This window comes from Sinocyclocheilus anshuiensis, unplaced genomic scaffold (assembly GCF_001515605.1).
Source record: "Sinocyclocheilus anshuiensis isolate Anshui unplaced genomic scaffold, SAMN03320099.WGS_v1.1 scaffold1885, whole genome shotgun sequence".
NCBI lineage: Eukaryota > Metazoa > Chordata > Actinopteri > Cypriniformes > Cyprinidae > Sinocyclocheilus > Sinocyclocheilus anshuiensis.
In genome coordinates this window covers 1023112-1046297 of record NW_015542322.1, presented here as the reverse complement: position 1 = coordinate 1046297, position 23186 = coordinate 1023112, and the positions used below count along the sequence as shown (strand labels likewise).

Here is a 23186-nt window from a genome sequence, read left to right as displayed (position 1 = left end):
AGAAGGAGACGATGGAGAGGAAAAGTTAAATACTATAGCATTTTATTTTATGAAAATGAGATAAAGAAGTGAAAGAGAAGTGATCTCGCGTTCAAAAAACTTAAGACGTGCCAGGCTATATCTGCAGCTAATCTAATAAACACAATAAATAAATAAAATTTATGAATGATGCAAATGATTGATTATTGTCCAGCAGTGTATTTGATTTCTTATAGCAAATTCAAAGTAAGATAAGAAAATAATTCCTTGTAAAAAATAAATAAATAAATAATATATATATATATATATATATACACATTCATAGGCCTACATAAAATTACTGTATTTGACATTTCTGTCACTTCTGAAATGATGGCTACGCCCGTGGTGTTTTTTTTTCTTTTTCTCTAACCCATGGTTCTCTAACCATAAAGGCTGCTGTGTAATTTGCCCCCTGACTAAGCATTTCAAGAATTTAGGGGAAGCATTTAAATAATCCTGTGAATGCACTTAAAGAATGCAGAATCGAATCATTAATCGAATCGAATCTAATTTAATTGCGAATCGAATCATTCTTAATTTGCAAAAATCGTTCTTGAATCGAATCGAAAACCTATGAATCGTGAATTAAATCGATTCGCTGTCTACCCAAAGATTCACAGCCCTAGTCAGAACACATCAACCCTAACTACTGATTTTGATAAAAATTTTTCAGTCATTTTTGATCGATTTAATGCATCCTGTTTTTATTGTTTCCATGGCTAAAAAATTATCGTTATTCAGCATGGCCTGAAAAGGCTAACAGTTTTGCATACAATGTCCCATTTATCTTCACTGTAAATTAATTTAATGAGGGGTTTAGCCTTCGGGCTATTCTCCAAACATAAAAAATCACATGCATTGTGATGTGCCACACAGTAGCAAAGAAGCTAAGCATATAAATTCTAAATGTTTGTACTGGAAATCTGATCTGAGGCATATTTTGAGGGATTTATTTGAATAGCTTATCAAAAACGAGACCGGATGTCTTGCTGGAGCATTTCAGTTTGCACCAAGATTTGCCAGCATTAATTATTCAAACACCCCAGAGTTATTTTGTGACTACAGCGAGAGCAAGATGCTTGCAGATGCAATTAATCGTGTTTAGTCAGAGAACACAGTTGCCTTTCTGCGAATATTTGTGCTTGAGCGAGAATATCCAGGATTTAGACTAATTATCAGCATAAATGGTTGTAATTTGATGGAAAACTCCCAAAGCTAAAACTACAAATGTGAGAAGACGACGACCTACTGGTATCACACATCCATAACGACTGATACCCATATTTGGGCAGGGGGAACAGGAAGCTGTTTAGTATTCCACACACTCGTGCAGCATTGAAGAGGCAGACGAGGGAAGCTGTTTTTGTAAACACTGACATCACCAAGGAGGCATTCTGGGACTCTAAATCCACAGCACGGGCCGCATTCACATTACTCTTGCTCTCTCATTCTCTCTCTAGCGGAACTTCTCCTGTTAAGGCAAGTGTTTCATCTATTTTTAGCTCACGGCTCCCTCTCTCTCCTCGGGCCGGCTGCGTTCCTGCATCAGTGCGTGGGCTGACTGCAGGCGATGGGTGATGCGATACGCACAAGTGCTGCATTGAAGAATCACCGCGCATCTCTTCACAGCAAGAGACCGCAAGTTATTCAGAGTTGAGGATGCGATGAAGAGGATGATAACGGAAATTAATGAAATTTTTATTACTTCCGCTCATTCGATTTTATAACTGGTCACGTCCTGAGATTTGACATCATTAGAGGTGCTAATCTAGTCCTGTTTACACTTGGTATTAACATTCATCTCAGGTGATTCAAAGTGTTCAGAAGAATTACAGTTGACACCGGGTTGTAACCATTTAATCAGTCAGGTGACATCATTTTGTAAATCAACTAGACAGTGGGTTCCTTGAATGACAAGTTAACTTATTCTTAAAAGGATATATCACCCAAAAATGAAAATTCAAACATAATTTACTCAACCTTTAAGTGAAACAAAAAGATACAAAAATTGTGAATTTGCACTTTCATTCAGCTCGTCTGCTTTTTTTATGCATTAGTCTCAATAGGCAAATTGCACATAAAATTTTGACTGAATATTTTGTTCCTATTGGTATGAACAGGCCTTCAGTGGGGTCCAATGTTGTTTAGATACCATCGTTTTTCAAAATATCATCTATATGTGTTCTGCAGAAGAAGGAAATACTGTACATATATGATATAAGGGCAAGAAAATAGCAGATTTTTTCATTTTTGGGTGAACTATCCCTTTAAGAAAATTCTGTATATTGGGCTGGGCAGTATCTTAGGCCATGTCCACACGTACACGGGTATTTTTTATAAACTGAGTTTTTCCTTCTTCCGTTTAAAAAAAAAATCTCAGTCCACATGAAAATGCAAAAGCATGCAATGAAGCACTGTCAAGAGCATGCCAAACCAACAGGTGGCGATATAATCTCAACCGTAAAGCCATGTTGGCCAATCAGAAGCCTGAAAAAGTTTCCAGTAGGTGGAGATAACAGCGCATGCTCCGACGTGACAAGCCAAAATCTCCGGTTTCGCTGTCTACACGATAACACTGCAACTGGAGTTTTTGAAAATCTTCACCCTGGCAGGAGATTTCAAAAATATTTGGCATAAAACTGGTGCTGCGTTTGCATGTAGACAAACGGCCAAACCGCATAGAAAAAGCTGCGGTTTTGAAAATACCCGCGTTTGTGTGGACAGGGCCTTAAACTGCATCTTAAACTATCAAAAAACAGTGTGTGAGATGTGATGCAACTTGTTATGCGATGCAACGACAAGATTAAAAAATATATTAAAAAAAAATGTAAAATATAAAAAATAAATATTAAAATAAATACATATAATATTATATAGTAATAAAATACAAATACAAATAAAAGAAACAGGCCTATTCCACATGCATAAGTCAACTGCACTAATAAACTAGGTTGTTGGACAACAAATCAACATCCATAAGCAATAATATAGCACAGGGACACAACAAGTGCACACACACCTCAGGCATGTGAACTGTGCTAGCCATTAAGCTTCAGATCTTACATTATTAACGCACATGTGACCACTTTTGTGCAACATCCTTTAAAACCCTTCAGTACATCTTAGAGACATGCTAACAAGTCCAAGAAGACAGGAACATCTTCACATGGGGCTGACTGTGACAGGCAAAAGTGTTTGACTGAGATTGTGTGACTGATTTTAAAGATTCATGGCCATCATCATGATGGTCTAAGGCCAGTAAAGCCTCCCATTCACAGAACTGCCTTCCTTATAACATACAATTATACTAAAGCCAGAAATAAGTCTGTATCAATTATTTACACTGGGCTAAGACCTCACTTAAGAGATTTATTTAAGCGTGCAGCAATTGGTTGGGTCCACATGGCTGATGCCATAGTCTCCACGTGCTTAAACACACGGACCCTCACCCACACAGTCTGCATGGGTATAAATTCATGACACAGATTCATTCTGCAAGTTGGATAAAAGTTTCCACTTCATGCCACTGTTGTCTTGCTAGCTCTTTCAAAGTCTCTGGATCTAAATAACACTGACATTAAACACACACTTACAGAACAACAAACAAATCCTAACAAAACCTGTCACTCAAAAATGAACACACACTTCTTTGTCTTGCTCATGCAAATCAATCATGTACTCACTCAGAAAGCAACCAGACAAAGGAACTGGTATGTTTTGTGGTTATGACATGCATCTGGAATGCTTTCGGGCCATGTGAAGACAAGAACGAGACTCAGGGAAACAGAGACACATGCAACAAACTGTCAACAAGTGTAAACTTAAAGCACTGTTGATTAGATACCTGTAAAATCTAGGGATGCACCAACATTTACTCTCTGACTGATGTTTATGTTTTGGCTGTACTTTATATCCAATATCTGCTGCTTCTATAATAAAAAATAAATATTATATATTTGCAGATATTGGGCCAATATGCTGTCGATATATTGTGCATCCCTAGTAAAAGCTGCATGATAATTCTAATGCACATGTATTTGTATGTACAGGCACAGACAGATGACATGAGCATTACTGGAACAGCTGTAGAAACATAGGATAATCAATACATGCATGCACACATTAAATGCACTGTTGAGAGAGGAGCATAATGATATCGGACTTATGTAACATTTGAATACAAAACAACTTAAATAGCGACTTAAAACAGCAAAGGAAATATTAGCAACCAAACAACTACTTGTTTGGAACACATCCACTTCTGTATTTTATTATTAATCCATGTTTATTTCTTGTCACTGCCATAATAACATAAATCATTCCTGATATCTACCACAATAGCAGTATAGTATTGATGGACACATTCTAGTATCGGAGCAGAATAAATGTCATACCATCCAGCCTTATACATTTTTGAGGATTAAAATATATTTTCTGCATAATCACGAAGTTACAAAACAAACACAGACATGCTTTAATTTGTCTAGTGAAGAAAAAGTCTCGGGTGAAAAGGCTGATAGACTTAAATCCTCATAAAACTTTTCTCATTAAACTTTTCATACCCAGATATTGCTGCTTTTTAACAATGCTGAGAAAGCAGCACTCTGCAAACTAAAATATAATCTCATAAAGACTCCAGCTCCGCCTGGCTATACTGTTTAGATATTGAGAAAGCTGGAAATCAGGTAACTTATCTCAGGATAAGATGAAGCTGAATTCATTCAAATAATAGCCTTTTACTGATCAAATTAGAGCTGGGATTGTGAGCTTCATTGAAAATGTATTCAATGAGACACCAACCAGTGAAATGAAAAGATGAATGCTCGTAAAATGTTTCTTAGATGAATAATGGAAGTATAACCAGCTTTCATGTCCCTCTGTGAGCCTCTCCCCTCCAGTCCTCTTTAAAGAGAAAACTTCTTCTCATATTTGCTGCTGTGATTCTGATGTGCTTTTAGAGAGGATGAGATTATGCTGCAGATTCAAAGGCCAGTCCCATCAAGAGTCTCACATGCCACTGAAGTCTGACTCAAACTCTAGTGATGCACTGAACACGCAACCGTACAACAAGACTTGTTTGTTTGAAGTTAAGCATTGAGGCTCAAACCCACACTCTGATCAAAAAACTTGCCTAAACAGATTTAGGCTAAATCAAATGATATACTGATATTAAAAAAAAATGCTCTCTTCAGCCGTATACCAATAGAACAGTACAACACTTCCTGGAAAAGTAAATATCAAAGAGTTATTATTTGTATATTCTGATAAGTATTTGGTGCGCCCATTTTATCATTGGTTGCTATGGTGTTTACTTCTCAGTTAGTCACTGCTACAGTAGCTACAAGGTACAGTCATAAATAATGAACAGACAGCAACACTAGTGAGGAAAAAAACATACTTGTACTGTAACTTCAGATGTGTTCTCTGAATGTCATCTCTAAAAATGTTTGCATATGAAATTTTTCATGTTATGCAATCATTGGTAGGGCATAATTCATACAAGGGCTGGAGAAAAACAAATGATTTGCAGATGCTTAATGCACAAAATTAACATTCATTTTAAATTAATTGAAAAAAAGTATGCAAAACAAAACAAAAACCTGTTGTAGTGTGCAAAAACTGCCACACAATTTAAATATTTCAAGAACATTACTAAAGCCATTTTACGCAACAAAGATGCAGGAAGGATGTCATCTGAATCGGCATATATGCTAGAAAATACATAAATTTTTATAGCATTTACACAAATCACAATTAAAAATGTATTGTTTGTTATAATGCACAGCAGAATGGCAGTTTATGGTTGTGAAAGTGCAAATCGAGTTTTTGCATATTTTACGGCAAAGGAAAAATTAATATGCATCGAGAACCATTTTATAGTCTCATCACGACTCCCTAAATCTAAATTCTAATACAGATAGATGATTTTTCATAGAGAGACACGGAAATAAGACAACAGGATAGATGAACACAATGCAACCAACCACCAATAAGCAAATGAGTGAATCTGCAGAGTGTGTATGTTTGTACAAAGATAGTGTGTGTTTTATCCAAAGATACAGTCTTAAATATGCTGTACTATGTGCTCATACATCCAAAGCCATTCACACTGAAACCATCAAGTTATTCTCTTTTGCAATCCCCCTCCCAACCATAGGGGGCACTGCAGCTACAGTCTATAACTCACCAAGATCCTTAGAGCCGTGACTCTCGCTGGCCAGCTCTCCCATCCGCACCAGTGCGTCGAAGTAGCCTTTTGCTGCAAATGTCACACCTGGAAACATGGAAGCATTGGGGACATAAGAATCGGGACTGTGCTAATGTGCTAACCCGAAGCTTCCCTCAACCCACAGGTGCCGCATCTATGGAAACAGGAGTGGTGGATGGGAAAGCTTTAAGCTCTATATGCACTTACAGAACAACAAACAAATCCTAACAAAACCTGTCACTCAAAAATGAACACACACTTCTTTGTCTTGCTCATGCAAATCAATCATGTACTCACTCAGAAAGCAACCAGACAAAGGAACTGGTATGTTTTGTGGTTATGACATGCATCTGGAATGCTTTCGGGCCATGTGAAGACAAGAACGAGACTCAGGGAAACAGAGACACATGCAACAAACTGTCAACAAGTGTAAACTTAAAGCACTGTTGATTAGATACCTGTAAAATCTAGGGATGCACCAACATTTACTCTCTGACTGATGTTTATGTTTTGGCTGTACTTTATATCCAATATCTGCTGCTTCTATAATAAAAAATAAATATTATATATTTGCAGATATTGGGCCAATATGCTGTCGATATATTGTGCATCCCTAGTAAAAGCTGCATGATAATTCTAATGCACATGTATTTGTATGTACAGGCACAGACAGATGACATGAGCATTACTGGAACAGCTGTAGAAACATAGGATAATCAATACATGCATGCACACATTAAATGCACTGTTGAGAGAGGAGCATAATGATATCGGACTTATGTAACATTTGAATACAAAACAACTTAAATAGCGACTTAAAACAGCAAAGGAAATATTAGCAACCAAACAACTACTTGTTTGGAACACATCCACTTCTGTATTTTATTATTAATCCATGTTTATTTCTTGTCACTGCCATAATAACATAAATCATTCCTGATATCTACCACAATAGCAGTATAGTATTGATGGACACATTCTAGTATCGGAGCAGAATAAATGTCATACCATCCAGCCTTATACATTTTTGAGGATTAAAATATATTTTCTGCATAATCACGAAGTTACAAAACAAACACAGACATGCTTTAATTTGTCTAGTGAAGAAAAAGTCTCGGGTGAAAAGGCTGATAGACTTAAATCCTCATAAAACTTTTCTCATTAAACTTTTCATACCCAGATATTGCTGCTTTTTAACAATGCTGAGAAAGCAGCACTCTGCAAACTAAAATATAATCTCATAAAGACTCCAGCTCCGCCTGGCTATACTGTTTAGATATTGAGAAAGCTGGAAATCAGGTAACTTATCTCAGGATAAGATGAAGCTGAATTCATTCAAATAATAGCCTTTTACTGATCAAATTAGAGCTGGGATTGTGAGCTTCATTGAAAATGTATTCAATGAGACACCAACCAGTGAAATGAAAAGATGAATGCTCGTAAAATGTTTCTTAGATGAATAATGGAAGTATAACCAGCTTTCATGTCCCTCTGTGAGCCTCTCCCCTCCAGTCCTCTTTAAAGAGAAAACTTCTTCTCATATTTGCTGCTGTGATTCTGATGTGCTTTTAGAGAGGATGAGATTATGCTGCAGATTCAAAGGCCAGTCCCATCAAGAGTCTCACATGCCACTGAAGTCTGACTCAAACTCTAGTGATGCACTGAACACGCAACCGTACAACAAGACTTGTTTGTTTGAAGTTAAGCATTGAGGCTCAAACCCACACTCTGATCAAAAAACTTGCCTAAACAGATTTAGGCTAAATCAAATGATATACTGATATTAAAAAAAAATGCTCTCTTCAGCCGTATACCAATAGAACAGTACAACACTTCCTGGAAAAGTAAATATCAAAGAGTTATTATTTGTATATTCTGATAAGTATTTGGTGCGCCCATTTTATCATTGGTTGCTATGGTGTTTACTTCTCAGTTAGTCACTGCTACAGTAGCTACAAGGTACAGTCATAAATAATGAACAGACAGCAACACTAGTGAGGAAAAAAACATACTTGTACTGTAACTTCAGATGTGTTCTCTGAATGTCATCTCTAAAAATGTTTGCATATGAAATTTTTCATGTTATGCAATCATTGGTAGGGCATAATTCATACAAGGGCTGGAGAAAAACAAATGATTTGCAGATGCTTAATGCACAAAATTAACATTCATTTTAAATTAATTGAAAAAAAGTATGCAAAACAAAACAAAAACCTGTTGTAGTGTGCAAAAACTGCCACACAATTTAAATATTTCAAGAACATTACTAAAGCCATTTTACGCAACAAAGATGCAGGAAGGATGTCATCTGAATCGGCATATATGCTAGAAAATACATAAATTTTTATAGCATTTACACAAATCACAATTAAAAATGTATTGTTTGTTATAATGCACAGCAGAATGGCAGTTTATGGTTGTGAAAGTGCAAATCGAGTTTTTGCATATTTTACGGCAAAGGAAAAATTAATATGCATCGAGAACCATTTTATAGTCTCATCACGACTCCCTAAATCTAAAGTCCTACAGATGAACGATTTTTCATAGAGAGACATGGAAATAAGATAACAGGATAGAATGAACACAATGCAACAAATCACCAATAAGCAAATGAATGAATCTGCAGAGTGTACATTTGTACAAAGATAGTGTGTGTTATATCCAAAGATACAGTCTTAAATATGCTGTACTATGTGCTCATACATCCAAAGCCATTCACACTGAAACCATCAAGTTATTCTCTTTTGCAATCCCCCTCCCAACCATAGGGGGCACTGCAGCTACAGTCTATAACTCACCAAGATCCTTAGAGCCGTGACTCTCGCTGGCCAGCTCTCCCATCCGCACCAGTGCGTCGAAGTAGCCTTTTGCTGCAAATGTCACACCTGGAAACATGGAAGCATTGGGGACATAAGAATCGGGACTGTGCTAATGTGCTAACCCGAAGCTTCCCTCAACCCACAGGTGCCGCATCTATGGAAACAGGAGTGGTGGATGGGAAAGCTTTAAGCTCTATATGTTCTATGATGGCTCGGCCAGAGAACTGGGGGAGGTGGGGGTGGAGCTTGTGATTGGTGAGCGATGAATAGCAAAAGTACCATTACTTTAAAATAAAAAACAAACAAAAAAAGCTTGATGCCCTCCAAAACTTAACATTCACATCAGATAGCACATTACTGAGAGCAATCACTCGTTCTGTGTGAGGTCCCACCACAGGGACAGCTGTGACTCTTTTGCATCACCATGGCAGAGAAGGGCTGGCTCACAATCAGGCTCTCTCGGAGCAAGAGGATCATGGCAGTTTAGTGAGGCGGGACAGTGCCAAGAAGCACAAAGTGTCTTAGAACGTAGGACCAGAATATACTGAGCAAGTGGTTAGCAAAGGTTAGCATGTTCTGCCTTGAATTCATCATTTTAAAACGGTTAAAATCAGGTAAGAAACCAACACAGCATATTTAATTTGATGCAAATATGAAAGGCTGTGAGGGACAGAAGTACATCCAATTTGTTGTAGAATCACATCTAATACTCAAATAATGTTTTTGAGAGTTTTGAAGTACGCAAACAAATGTGCTTTGCACATTTGTTTCATGCATTGTTGCATTTCAAAATGCTGCAATTACAGGAAAGCTCTATCTGTTCCAATACTGGATTACCAAGTATTGGAAAAGTAATTTTATTCTTACATTTTAGATTACATTTGTCGCCATCTAACTTTGGTATTAATCATTAAAACAATACAATTTAATAACACTGTAAAACACTGTAATCTTTAGCAAATCTCAAAATGAATATCCATTTTTTATTACAATGTACAGAAATGTTATGCCTAAATCTACTTGTAGCATTTGAAATAATTTATTTAGACAAAATAGTGTACCATTTAATATCAGCCATAAAATTAAAATCGACTTGTCTGTATCAGAATGACACAATTCTGCACAAGAATTTTAATAATGGTGCATCCCTATCTATTTCATTACATAGTGAAAGTACACAAGCATTGCATTCTCAGCACTGCCACATGTACTTGTGCTGTAAGATCTGCTTCTGGCCTCTGACATTTTGAATGGACTGTTGTATTCTCTCCCTAACAGCCTTGTTGACATTCACATCAAATTCAATATGCCGTATGACCATCCCAATTCAAGGCAGTGGGAGTGTTTGGGTGGAGGTGGTAAGGCTACACCAATGGCAGCCCAATCACGTATGAATGTGTAGACTTATTTACAAGTGTCCGCGCAAATCCTAGGCTCAGGATAAGGTGCGTCCTGGTTGTGAGGGATTAGAGGGGGAAATCTGGGGGCTTTGGTGCTCCAGCGGTTAGGCTGAGTGGTGAGGGGTAAAGGAACGAGAGAGGCAGCAGAAGGAAAGAGGATTACAGAGGTCTGAAAAATAGGGCAGAAAGTCTCTCCAACCATCTCTGAGGAAACATTGATCAGTCACAAGAGACAATCTGAAGTTAAAAACCACAGAGAAGCTCAATCTAGACCCAGTTATCACATTGCAAGTTTGTGTGTGATATCCTCTAGCTAAGTTGCTGACAAAAGTCTCCATTAAATATAGATATTAAAGTCTTTGGTCACTAATTATTCTTATCCTAATTATTTTTTTCAATCCTTCATTTCTAAGAGTCCTCCAACACTTCCAAGGAAAAGGCAAAGGAGGGGGATGCTTTAGGCTTAGCAGCTGCTTATGCACAACACATCTCAACATAATCATCTACTCTAGAGCATGCAAATGGACCTCCAAAATCTCTTTGTCCTCAAGCCACTGTTGGACAATTGCAGTCAATGTTTCGACGTTGACATTTTAATGATCTATTAATTTCACTATTGGTTTCTTGCATTTGCCAAGCAGCCCAAAATCTTGCAAATGCCCAGTGGCCACCATCTGCACTATTCATTAGTGGGTACTGTGGAGGGTTTCCACTTTGCTGCCTGCAAGACCTGGCATATTTAAAACTCCAGCAAATCCCCATGATGGATTCTGCGACCCTTCGTAGCTGCAGCCAAGGCTGATCTGCAAGGATGGGAGCGCAAATCTCACTCGAGTTGGGTCTATTTTTAACCTTATCTATCAGACTTCACACTCTCGCACACATACACACCCTCTAGAGCTTTGGTCTTTTTCTTGTATTTTCTCCCTCATAAAATATTAGATGAAGTCTGGAATGGTGAGGAAAGTGATTGGTTCTCTGCAGTACTTGGCACAGTGCAACTCTACAGGGATTCAATGCTCATCCTAAAGCTTCTGCCTTGTCCGTGGAGCTAAACTGAACACAAGAACTCTGTACACATTATACCTTGAGATCAGACAATGCGGCAGCATTATTTACCTGAATATAACGCAAATCCCATTGGTTTAGCATCTGTTTAAAACTGTAAAACACCCTAACAACGTGTACAAAAAGGTAAAAGGGACAAATGATTTAAAAGTTCTCTTTCATATTAATCAGAATTTTCCTAACCAGCCAGGATCACGACTTATCTGTTTAATCTGTTGTTGTTTTTTTCTATTTCTACGGCATCCCGCCAAGTAAACCTCACCCAGAGTGAAATCTCACTGGACCGAAATACTACTCCTCATACATACAGTATTAAACATCAAATATGAATGAGGAGAGACTATGGAAGTTTAGAATCGTATTTTATATTGGATATTAAATAACAAATGGAAAACCACAAAAAGCATGAAAATACTAGCTTTGTGTTCTTAGTTTTACACTAGAGTGTTCACAAAATTAGTAGAACCTGTAGTAATTGGCTGCGTTTTATGATCGATTAGGTCTCATGTCTGGTTTTAGAGTTCGGTATACAAAGATAAACTGTTTGTCGTCTTGTTGCATCGTACCTGGTTAGTTTTTTTCAAGAGTGTTATATGTTAAAAATGATACATTGTTAGTAAATTGTTATTCTCAGAATAAAGTATTGTGAAAGAAAGAGGCAATGCAGAAAAGGACATTTAATCGATGCCCTGAACACCAGATACCTGTGCTATCTAGCGTTGTATTTGCCATACTCAGTCCTCCTTGTAGTGACATATCATTCTTGTCCTGAATATACATCTTCCCTGTTCCCTTTTTCGCTCCCTCCGTGGGACTGTGTCTGCTCCCAAAGCTCTCTCTGGCCTATTTATGCCTGTCCTCTGTTCCATTTTACTCTCCCTTCCGCCCAGTGCATATTTTTGCTCCGAAACACCTACGTCCTTGTCCTTGCCCTTGCCCAGTCAACATCTCGAAAACACACATGAAGGTCCGCACACATAACAGAAATACATCATCGATTGTCATTGGTTACATGTATGTGACAGCTCTGGAGATGCAACATGCATGAACCGGATGGATGTTTAGGGGGTTTCAGGGTGCAAATGGATTTAGACATGTAACATTCTAAGACATCATCACTACGAGAGAACAGGAAGTCTTCTGCCCCACAAACAAAAACATTAATTCTTAACAAACATTCAACAAACATTTAAACAACATTCTACTAGAGTTCAATGCAAGAATGTTTTTACATTAGCAATAACAAATCCCAGATGCTAGTCACAAAGGTGTATGCAACCAAGGAGGGGCGCTCTCCGTAAGCATGAATTTCAAGCAATTTCTTCTCATAAATTAAAGCAGACCTATGAAACAAGAGCTGGCTTATTGCCTGCGAGAGTGATAATGAACAAGCTACTGATGTACTCACTAGAGAGGGCCTTCTCGTAAGTCTTCCCCATGGCAACAAAGTTCCTTAAGCAAGGGTTGAACTGCTCCATGATGGACTGAAACAGAAATGGCACAGCTTTAGTCAGCACAACAGCAGCAGTCACCATTCAGCGGTCATTCTCACCACTACCGAGAACACCAATGGGACAAACAGATAATTAAACAGGTGAACTTCTTTTTCTGTAAGTCTATATTACAAATAAAGTGTTTGTCTTTTGGGGATAGGTGTGTATATAAAGATGCAGTGCATTTGCAGATACCAAGAAAAGATGGATGGAGAGAGAGAAAGAGCAAGCCAGAGCTCTCACGCCCCCACCTTTCAGAACATTCTCATTAGTAGGACTTGGAGGGCATCATGCCAGCTGGGATTTGCCATTCCTTTGTTGCTGGTGGGCACAGGATTGTGGGAGTATGTGGAGATCTACCCACTGCCTGACTCACCTAATTCAACATTAAGAGTTGCTCTTTAAAATCTATTCATTTCTGCTGAAGCTCCTCATTGAGGAGACCTCTTCCTCTTCTCAAAAGAGCTTTGCTGGTCCATTCAGAGTAAAATCACTTGCTATATCTCGACTTGACAAATTTGTTCTGAGAACATTTTCCCCAGAGTCACGTTGTTTCTAGAGGCTTCATCGCAGCTTTGAAAATAACAGGGCAGCATATAAAGGGACAGAGGAAGGGTTCAAAAAGACAGAGTCTAAGAAAGCTGAAGAACAGAGGATGTACAAAAAAAAAACAATAAAGCATTGTACAATACAGATACTGTGGCAGCTGTGGAGAGAGAATGAAGCTATATGAATGAAAGTCTCTACTCGGTTTATCAGAATTGGAGTGGAGTCGTTTATGAACTCAATTAAGGTCGACGACGGTAAACTGATTGCTTGGGTATATCCCAAATCCCCCCACCCTGTGCTCCAGTTACAATGAAAGCAGGTTTCCATTGAAAATTAGGACAAAGACAGACTTCTTCAATCTGTAGGCCTATGTGTTGCTGCAATGCAAACTGAGATTCAGAGGTCTTTAGAGAACATGCAATTAATACATTTTTTTTTTATCTGAAATGTTTTTATTTGCCAATATGAAATTAGAATATATATTATATTATTTGTACACTATTTATACAAGTTTGTCCTCTGTGAGATTTTTGTGTTAAAAACAGCAATCTTTTGAAATATTTTGTCAGCTTTGCAAGTCATCAGTGTCACATAATCCTTCAGCAATCATTCTAATATGCTGATTTGGTTCTCAAGAAACATTTCTTATTATTATCAATATTGAAAACAGTTGTGCTGCTTAATATTTTTGTGGAAACTAAGAAACATTTTAATTCAGGATTCTGTGATGAATAGAAACTTCGAAAGAACAGCATGTATTTAGATTTTTTTTGTAACAATCTCTCCAACCTTTTGAAGAATAGTGTATATTTATAATTATTAGATATACTTACGAATATACAAATGTAAGCTAAATACAATATTGATAAGCTGAATAATGAGAGCAGAAGCAGACAGGACAAGTAAATCAACCCCAAATAAATCATTCATAAACATCCGCGTCTTTCTCTCACTGTCACGTCTTATCTAACAACATCTCAACTCAATTATTTCTTATGTAATTCATCATCTGCTGCATGCAATCATACAGCGGAGTCTGTCCAGCGGTACTAATCTTCGTTATAAAAGCCTTATAAAGCAAAAAGAAAATGCAGACCAACAAATAAACACCAGCAGAAGAGATGAGAAGGAAATAAAGGCATTGGAGAAATTCATGGTCGGGTGCAAACACAGCTGGCATGTTTTCATCAAGGAAGGAATTACACAAACATAGTGTGATAGATCTCACTGCACCACATTCCTTTGAGATGAAAGCACATGATCGCATTCATGAGGTGAAGTATACAACTGGTATTCATACAACGACCAGGGTGCGTTTTGCATGTCAGGTTTGGTAAAACATAATGCTGAAGTGTATAATTTCTGCACATTTTAATGTCCACTAATGGTATCAGTATAATATCATAATGTCCCGCATAAGTGCTGTGGTTAAACATGACCAGAATGCAATGCGCTGCAAACCTTAAAATCTCATCCATTCTATATGTACATGGGAAAGACAAAAAATCACTAAGCCAATAAATTTAACCAAATTATTTTCCTCTCCCCAACAGTTTCCAGAGAGCTCTGTCCTAGAGAAATCAGCATTATGCATGAACCAGTGCCAAGCTGATGTCCACCCAACATCTAATCATTAAAAGCATTAAAAACACTCCACTGGGAAAACTCTCGTTCCTTGATTAGTCCCTCAGCAATCAATCTATGTTTAACAAGCATGAACGAGAGCAACCAAACCCCCGATTAGGTGTCATTTTCATCTCAGTGCAGCTCTGCCAGACACTAAACACAGATTACCATGTCATTTTTCAGCACTTCGTTACAGACATGTTCATTAGGACATAATTAATAGTCTTAACTAATGAGCGCGATTTTATATTGATGCATATTCTATCAGCAGGACCTCGTTTAAAAACAGCTGGGGGAATTTCACGCTCCCCCTGAAATGAAGGTGTGCTCACATATTACAGTATCAAGTACAGCACTAAATATGAATGGTTTTATTAGATAATGCAGGCAGTCACCGAAGGAAATGTATAATTTTCCCTTTTTTATAAAATAGAGCAGAGGACCAAATGAAGCACCATTTCAACAGTCTGTTAACAGATATCCAACTATATCAGCAGAAATATGCGGCCATTTATTGAACTTTACCCTTAGAATGTCTTTGTAAACTGAGTTTAATAAAAAAATAAGGAGCCTTTGAGAATATAAATGAGTCCTCGACAGATTTTTTGTATTCACATGCACACAGTTTGGCTTCGTCATGGTAATACATTGAGAAATGGGAGAACGGTAAGTATTTGCTGAACTAGCAGGGTTGTAAACATGCCTCATTTACCACAAACACACCCTTATACATCAACACCTACAAACTTGGTGCTACTGTATATAAACCTGCTACAACACAAACCTATGATGTGAAACTAATGCAGCTGCAGTCTCAGACAGCTTGGAAAAGATTGATGAATGTAATCAACTCTTGCATCTGTGTGTGTGTGTCAGTCCAATAACAATCTATGCCTCAATGTCAGGTGGTTAAACAAAAGTGCCGTTTTCATCTTTATGTCTTCAATAGTGTTGTCACGGTACCAAAATTTCAGTATTCGGTACCAATACCAGTGAAAATCCACGGTTCTCGGTACCAATTTCGGTACCAAAGCAAAACACAAAAACATGCTAATTGAACAACATTTTTATTAATAACGTTAAACAAAAATTAAATGTACAAAACCAATGCCATTCTTTATACTTGTGGAAAAACTTGAAACAATTTTAAATAAGTAATAAAAGTATGAAAAAAGTAAACAAGTTTCACCCAAAAGTTTAGTCATAGTTCTGCTGCCACTGAAAAATTGATCGGGGTGTTTTGTTAGTTTGATGCGTTTCCTCCTCTTGAGGTCGCCACGGCTTTTAAGAAGAGGTTGCCAGGTTTTCACAACAAAACCCGCCCAATCGCGTTTCGAGGGGATCCCCCGTTAAAAATCGCGTTCAGAGGACAGAATACGCATGTTTTGGCGGGGTTCCCCTGGTAATTCGCATTCCAGGGGCTAAATATCACGTTAATGGGGTTGTTTATCAACCCGCGGACATGAAAAACAACCTGAGGCAACAGTGTTAAGCAGCCCAATTCCGCGGGAAAACTGCAGACTTGGCAACACTGGAAGAGGATAGCTTTCGGATAGCGCATCAAGAACCGGGTTGACCGGGTACTCGGTACCACCGGTACTTAAGAAAACCTGGTACCGTAACGTTTTCATTTTTTTAGTACCGACTTGGTACCGAAATACCGGGTCTTTTGACAACACTAGTCTTCAATAAGCATAATAAAACATGGTTAAAGCAGCCGTGTGGCCACTGATGTTAGTTGCAGTCTAGTAAAGACTTCCTGCTGTTCACCGTTATGTAATTCTCTTGAGTCCTACAGCTTCAGGACAATTGAGTATGGAAATGGACAATGATGATGTGTATTAATCAGTGTGTCTGAATAGGTTTTCAACAGTTAACCTTCTGTTCAAAGCACTGCATTGCACTGTCAATTAATTTGATTGTTCAATGCTGGAAATTACCTGAAATTAATACACTTATTAGAATGATATACAGTGGGCCTTTGGAAACTTTTGGACACTTACGTCACACTGTATGAATGTCACTGGCATAACATTCAAACATTTTTAAAACCCCGTTATGATTCCAAAGAAGCAAATGTGCAACTTTTTACCATTATTCTGCAAGTATATAGAGAACAACAAACTAAACGTGGGCAGGAAGTTTCACTTGCTAAATAACTACAAGCTCAAGGTGACCCAGACTTGTATTTTTCCAGCTAGACATGTTTTCGCTTGTTCAGAAAGACCCCTTGCACCCTGAAACAGTGTAATTTACATATTGTAAGATCATCTAGTAAACAACACATTTCAGCTTTGTCTCACACACACACACATGCTCTTTCTAAGAGATGTAAAAGCAATATGCTATACATATACCTTCTACGTCTCATGAACAGAAACTTCATGTTTTGTAAACCACATAAATTCTTGTTAATCATGCAAAACGATTCCTTAAATATACATACAGTAACAGTATACACACATAAGTATATAGTTCTTTCCAAAGATATTTAGTATGAAATTAAAATTCACCCTATGTATTTTCAAAACGCATGTTAATGATTTTATTGTGAGCAATTCATACATGCATATTTTCCTTGTAATTATTCATCATAATATCATGACTTGATCTTCTGGTGTAAAGACTGGTGACATATACCCGACCTCTCCAAAAATTTCACCCACTTAAACCCCGCCTCTTTCTTAAAATTGACAATCTCGCAAACTCGGATTCACCTGATTGCCTCCATCCATTCAACAATTGATTGACAGAACCAAGTCCAACCTAACATTTTTTCTTTTTCAATAATTTCACTCAGATGTATGTCATATACTGACAAAAAGATCTGTCTTTGCTTCTATTTTGTCACGACTTTAAAGGATTGGTATTTAACCACTTCCTTCATAAAAACTCCAAGCTTCAAGAAAACACTGATTCGAGATACACTACGACACTAACAACAAGAGTATTAGACTCTGATCTGGGATCTGGGCTTTCTGCAGAGGCTGCCTCCATCTTCCCACATGGACAAAGATCTTTGCGTGTCCACTGTGGATGCTGCAAGTCATTTAGTTACAGCTGTCTCACTCCTACAAGCCGCACTGGCACTCATCTTACCAATTTCCATTTCAGATGAGCCTGTCTGTGTGCGTGGGTGGGTGTATGTGTGCCTGTGCGAGTTCATCATGAACATCAGCACTGTGTGCATCCCACTTCAGAGTGAGCTTGGAGAGGTGAGATGGAGAGAGAATTACTTCCTTGCCCATATATGTTTGTGTCGGAATCCCCCCCCCCTCCCCCCCCATTACTCTCTGCTACAGTGCATTCCTATTCCCTGCACCTTTGGATCGTACCATCTCATTGCAGTAGGAGGGGGAGTTTGTGCAGCTAGAGCTTGTTACCTTTGACTGAAGGAACACTGTGTCCCCCTCCGTCCCAACACCTTAATTCGAATTTCATTCACAGAAAGATGAGAAATGAGTGAATCACGATTTAAATTTCAGTGAAAGGAGACAAAGATGAATACGGCTGAGATGCATGTGCTGCTACATGTGTATAATGAATGTATATAATGGGCCTGTGTGTGTGTGGGTGGGTGGGTGAGTGAGTGAGTGTGTATTACTGCACAGTTTCATCTCTCTGCTGGTGTACCCTCCCATGAGATCTCGAATGAAATGTCACAGCAAAGATTCCAGCATTTCCCAGTTATCTCCTCCTGTCTCAAACACACAAATGCGTCAAACCGTTCCCCTTCCTCTCACCTTCGATCAGTGTCTCTCATTCTACTGTATTCCTCCTCTTGCCCTCTCTAACTGTGAAAGACACCAAAATTAAAAGTAAATAAGAAAATATATTTTGCATGCCTTTTTTAGGTCCATTATGAATTTTTTCCATTGTGAGGTTTTCATGACAATTAAATTCTCCTTACTATAATGCAAAAAAACTCTTATAAAAATTATTGTTATAAAAATTACTGTAATATACTGTAATATAGTTAGTAATGAAAACCATCCTGTTTATAATAATTTAAAAAAGCATGAATTAATTTAAGTTCAACAAATACTACCATGACATGCAGTTGTATTGTATATACAAATTTGTTAGATTTACTTATTTATCAATATAATTTATTGATAATGAATCATTATTTATTAATTATAAGTATGGTATATTATTTTATAATATTTCTAATTTTTCAGGGATTCTTTTTCCACACTTTTTTTTGGAAGCTATATAAATAGAATTGGAAGCTATAGGCTATAAATTGTATGCAAAATATAATTTCATTTTTTCTTTTGATTTGTGCCTGAAATATGAGATGAATATTCCCAGACATTTCTTGACAATTCACATGAGATTCACTACGCTAGACTGCTACCACATCATTTGCAAGGTGAATTTGCAATTCGTGGGATGATCAAAACAAATATAGAATCTCATCGCTGTAACCTTACATGTTTGTTCATCAGGGATATTGTAATAGGTTTCTCTCATTCCTTGCCAATTCCATCCTCCGTTCTTACACTGGTACCCACTCAAACCACTCTGCCTGGCAGGCATGACAGTAGTAGGCCCTATGTTTGCCCTGCCAGTGTCTATTCATAACAGGCATGACAATTATAACAGGCAATCACATTATATCCATCATGGCTGCCAAAGGACCACATTAGCTCACATTAGAGTGAAATGAGGTGGGATGGCCCAAAATATTGTCGCATAAGCAGATCACCTTTGGGTTTGAGACAAAGATATCACAGCCCTGTAAATAAATGTCAAAAGAGATGCACTGAAGACATATCTAAGGACCAAAATACTAAGACATCTAAGCATTTTGTACAATTAGATATTTTCTATCAATAAACCTGTAAGAGATACAAAAAGTTATTTAAGCCATTGTTTTAATGAATTCCTTTATAATCACTCAGACTTTAGAGGCCATTAAAGTATAACGATTATAAAAGAATTCATTAGAGCACACAGATGTCTCCGTTTAGTGCTTTAGGAATGTATCTGTGTGATTTTTATGTGAAAGTACAAAAACATTTTGTGCCTGTGAGGACACAATAATCTGGTGTGCTGCTGGCAAAATAAAATCTTTCCCTCCTCTTTTTCTCATTCACTCTTTCATCATCACTGACATTCAAACAGCTGGCCTGCCTCTCACCTACAAATCACACAGACAACAGTGCAGTCTCTCTCACCATCTGGGTGCACACATAAAACTCTTTAATCTGGTTACTACTAACCCTTAGCTTTAACCACACTAACAAAAATACAATCTCATGTTACATTAGAGCACTAACTAAAAGCCGTTTGACACCAAAAATGATAACTATATTAGTGTCTACTACTGTCTATACCAACTCAAGATAATGTTCTGTTCATTATAAGCATGCACTACAGTTTTTTCGTCTGCCGCTTAAAATGCTCAAGCAATGCAGGATGGCTTTTGATTGGCTGTCAATGTTTTCATCATTCATCAGATGGAAAAACTCGGTCTAAACATGATCGTTATTGTCGTTCTAGTTATTGTCCTTGGTGTGAATGACACTTAATCCTATACATGGAATTACTAGACTTAACCATTTAATTTGTCATAAATGCCAGTAATTACTTAATGGCAGGTCTGCATGTAAGGCTACTGTAAATGAGTGCTGAAGAGAATGACAACCATACCAGGAGCACAGCATGACTCACGTCTTATTTAATAAATTATGTTATTATAATAAAATAAGAAGTACAAAAAACTGCTGAATTTAAATAAACATTTATTTTGAATTAGATAATAGTTTGAATGACAAGATCTGTTAACTGGCCAGTCAGAAATTGTTCACGCTGATCCAGATTAATTTACCTAAACATTAGCCAGTGTATACAGTAGTTATTACTGGTTAGAACCAGCCACATCGATTCACAGCCAATACACTGTGAAAATGTATTTTCATTGTAAAAAAGCAACAACATAGGTCACTGTGGTTTTCAGCAAGAGTCCAGAAAGCGGGACATAAATTAATAAATAAAACATGGCATAATGAAGGAAGGTGGCACACCTTTATGTGTTTGTACCATTATGAATGCGGCCATCTGTAAGTCCCAGGTTTCTGCATAAAGTCGTAAGCTTTGCCCTTTACAGAGCTGTTATCTACTTGTCTCTCTCAACTAAGAATCCCATTCCCTTTAGAGGTACACAGACAGTCAAAAACACAGACGCAAACACACAGTCCAACAGCTTTTGCCCAACATGCTGTTAAGCTACCATCTTCTGTCTTCTATCTGACAGCTTACAGCACAAAAACAAAAAAAAATTATTTAGGACGGATTTTTAATGACATCTATATTCTTTTAAGGCTCTCCAGATGACTTGGACTAAGATGAGAGGAAAAGTTGAAACTAGGACTTGTTATATAACGCCAAAACCAGGGCGCAAGGGGACACATACTGTGCTTTTTTAATTGCTATGAATATGAATTGGGAAATCAAAACACACTTTATGAAAGAAAAGCCAATTGACCTCACCCAAAACTCATAGCAAGTCTACAAAGAAATCCCTGTTCCGCCCTTAAAATCCACTTCATTTTATTGAGAACACACACCTGAAGACAAAACAAACACACACAGAGATAATGTTGATTTTAGAACAAGGTAAAGATCCATCAAACAAAGGAACTGCTCTGGGTGGTAACAAAATGTCGTTGTCATTAAATGTGACTTAAAGGTGATTGTTGACAGTAAAATTGTAGCAAATTAAATATTGTTTTTGCTGAACTACCCCCTCATCACCATCTGTTTGGAGGGGAAAAGGGACAAAAATATTCCTCTTTTAAGAAAATACGGATGAGCATAATTCAGCCTGATATCTACATCAACAGATGTGCGGCCCAGTAAGAGGCCAGTTCAAGCGTGGACATGTGGTCAAGGTGTGGGCAGTGCAATGTGGTACGAAGGAAACTGCCTCCAACAGATGACAATATCTTTGAGGTCTGAATGTCCTACTCACCGTGGGCACACACAAAGCTGAACTCACTCACAACCCCTACGCTTCGGCAGAGGCACATTCTCACAACCAGACCGTTCGGTCTGCAAGACACTACCCACACACACACAGAGACAGAGGCACATGCACGTACTGACACACATACTCCATTGGCCCGTGAGACACTGCCCACACACACTGGCAGATGCAGGCTGAGTCACTCGTAAGTGCAGACGGGTGGATTTGAGCTCCCAAGGTCCTGTGGGATTACTAAGCAGCTGCTAGGCGTACACACAAACATACATATCGACACACTCCCAAAATCACACATGAAGTTGGACAAAGAATTGCCAACAGATCGAGTTGCTAAACTCACAGAATTCCATTGAAAGAATGGCAGATTTCCACAAAACTGACATGCCTGTCATTCAAGCTCTAAACATGCTTTGCACCTTTCGTGTTTGTTTATTAAACAGTTCTGCTACACTTAATAGTGTACTGCATCTCTACTGAAAACATTTCAGCGAGTTCTTTGTAGATTTTTAAGATTTTCCCCCAAAATCAGTGCAGAAAATGCAACAAACATGAGCATTAAAAAGACAAAGCTGCCAGTTATATGAATATAAAACCATATTTCTCAACTAGATTTGTATAAGGACCTAGTTTTTACTTTGGACATCAAGTAGCAACCCAATACAGCAGGAAAATTGTTTATCATACAAAAGTAACCACATAAAAGATTGAAATTTAATAGGCCCAACAATATGCAAAAAATAATACTAGTTCAAATGGTTTAAGACCAGTTTATGTGGAACATGGCATCTATCAAATTTGACTACTTCCTACTAAGTAACAGATGAATTTGTGGCAAAAAAAGAGTGATGAACAGAAAAGTTTTTTTTTTACACAAATTTTTTGGTACTTTCACAGTGCCAATTATTGTTGATCTGTTGTAGCTCATCCATTTTGTATGCACGAATAAACAATGACATGGTCAAAATTAATTAAAATGTCACCCTTCAAAAGTATTCTGGCCAATGATTGATA

At 37.7% G+C, this 23186-nt stretch overlaps 1 protein-coding gene across 8 annotated transcripts in view; it reads right to left on the bottom strand.

Annotated features, from left to right (window-relative positions):
* Nucleotides 1–23186, bottom strand: part of LOC107690938 (brain-specific angiogenesis inhibitor 1-associated protein 2-like) — a 60863-nt gene that overhangs the window by 33891 nt on the left and 3786 nt on the right. For 5 of the 8 annotated variants that reach the window (XM_016489376.1, XM_016489371.1, XM_016489370.1 and 2 more), the window contains exons 2-3: nucleotides 12925–13000; nucleotides 9028–9114 (exon numbers count right to left, since the gene is read on the bottom strand). In XM_016489376.1, coding sequence (XP_016344862.1) covers nucleotides 9028–9114; nucleotides 12925–13000 — 163 coding nt within the window. Of the gene's footprint in view, nucleotides 1–9027; nucleotides 9115–12924; nucleotides 13001–22163; nucleotides 22255–23186 lie in introns of those variants that run through there. The other 3 variants (XM_016489373.1, XM_016489374.1, XM_016489372.1) reach the window with 2 other exon arrangements.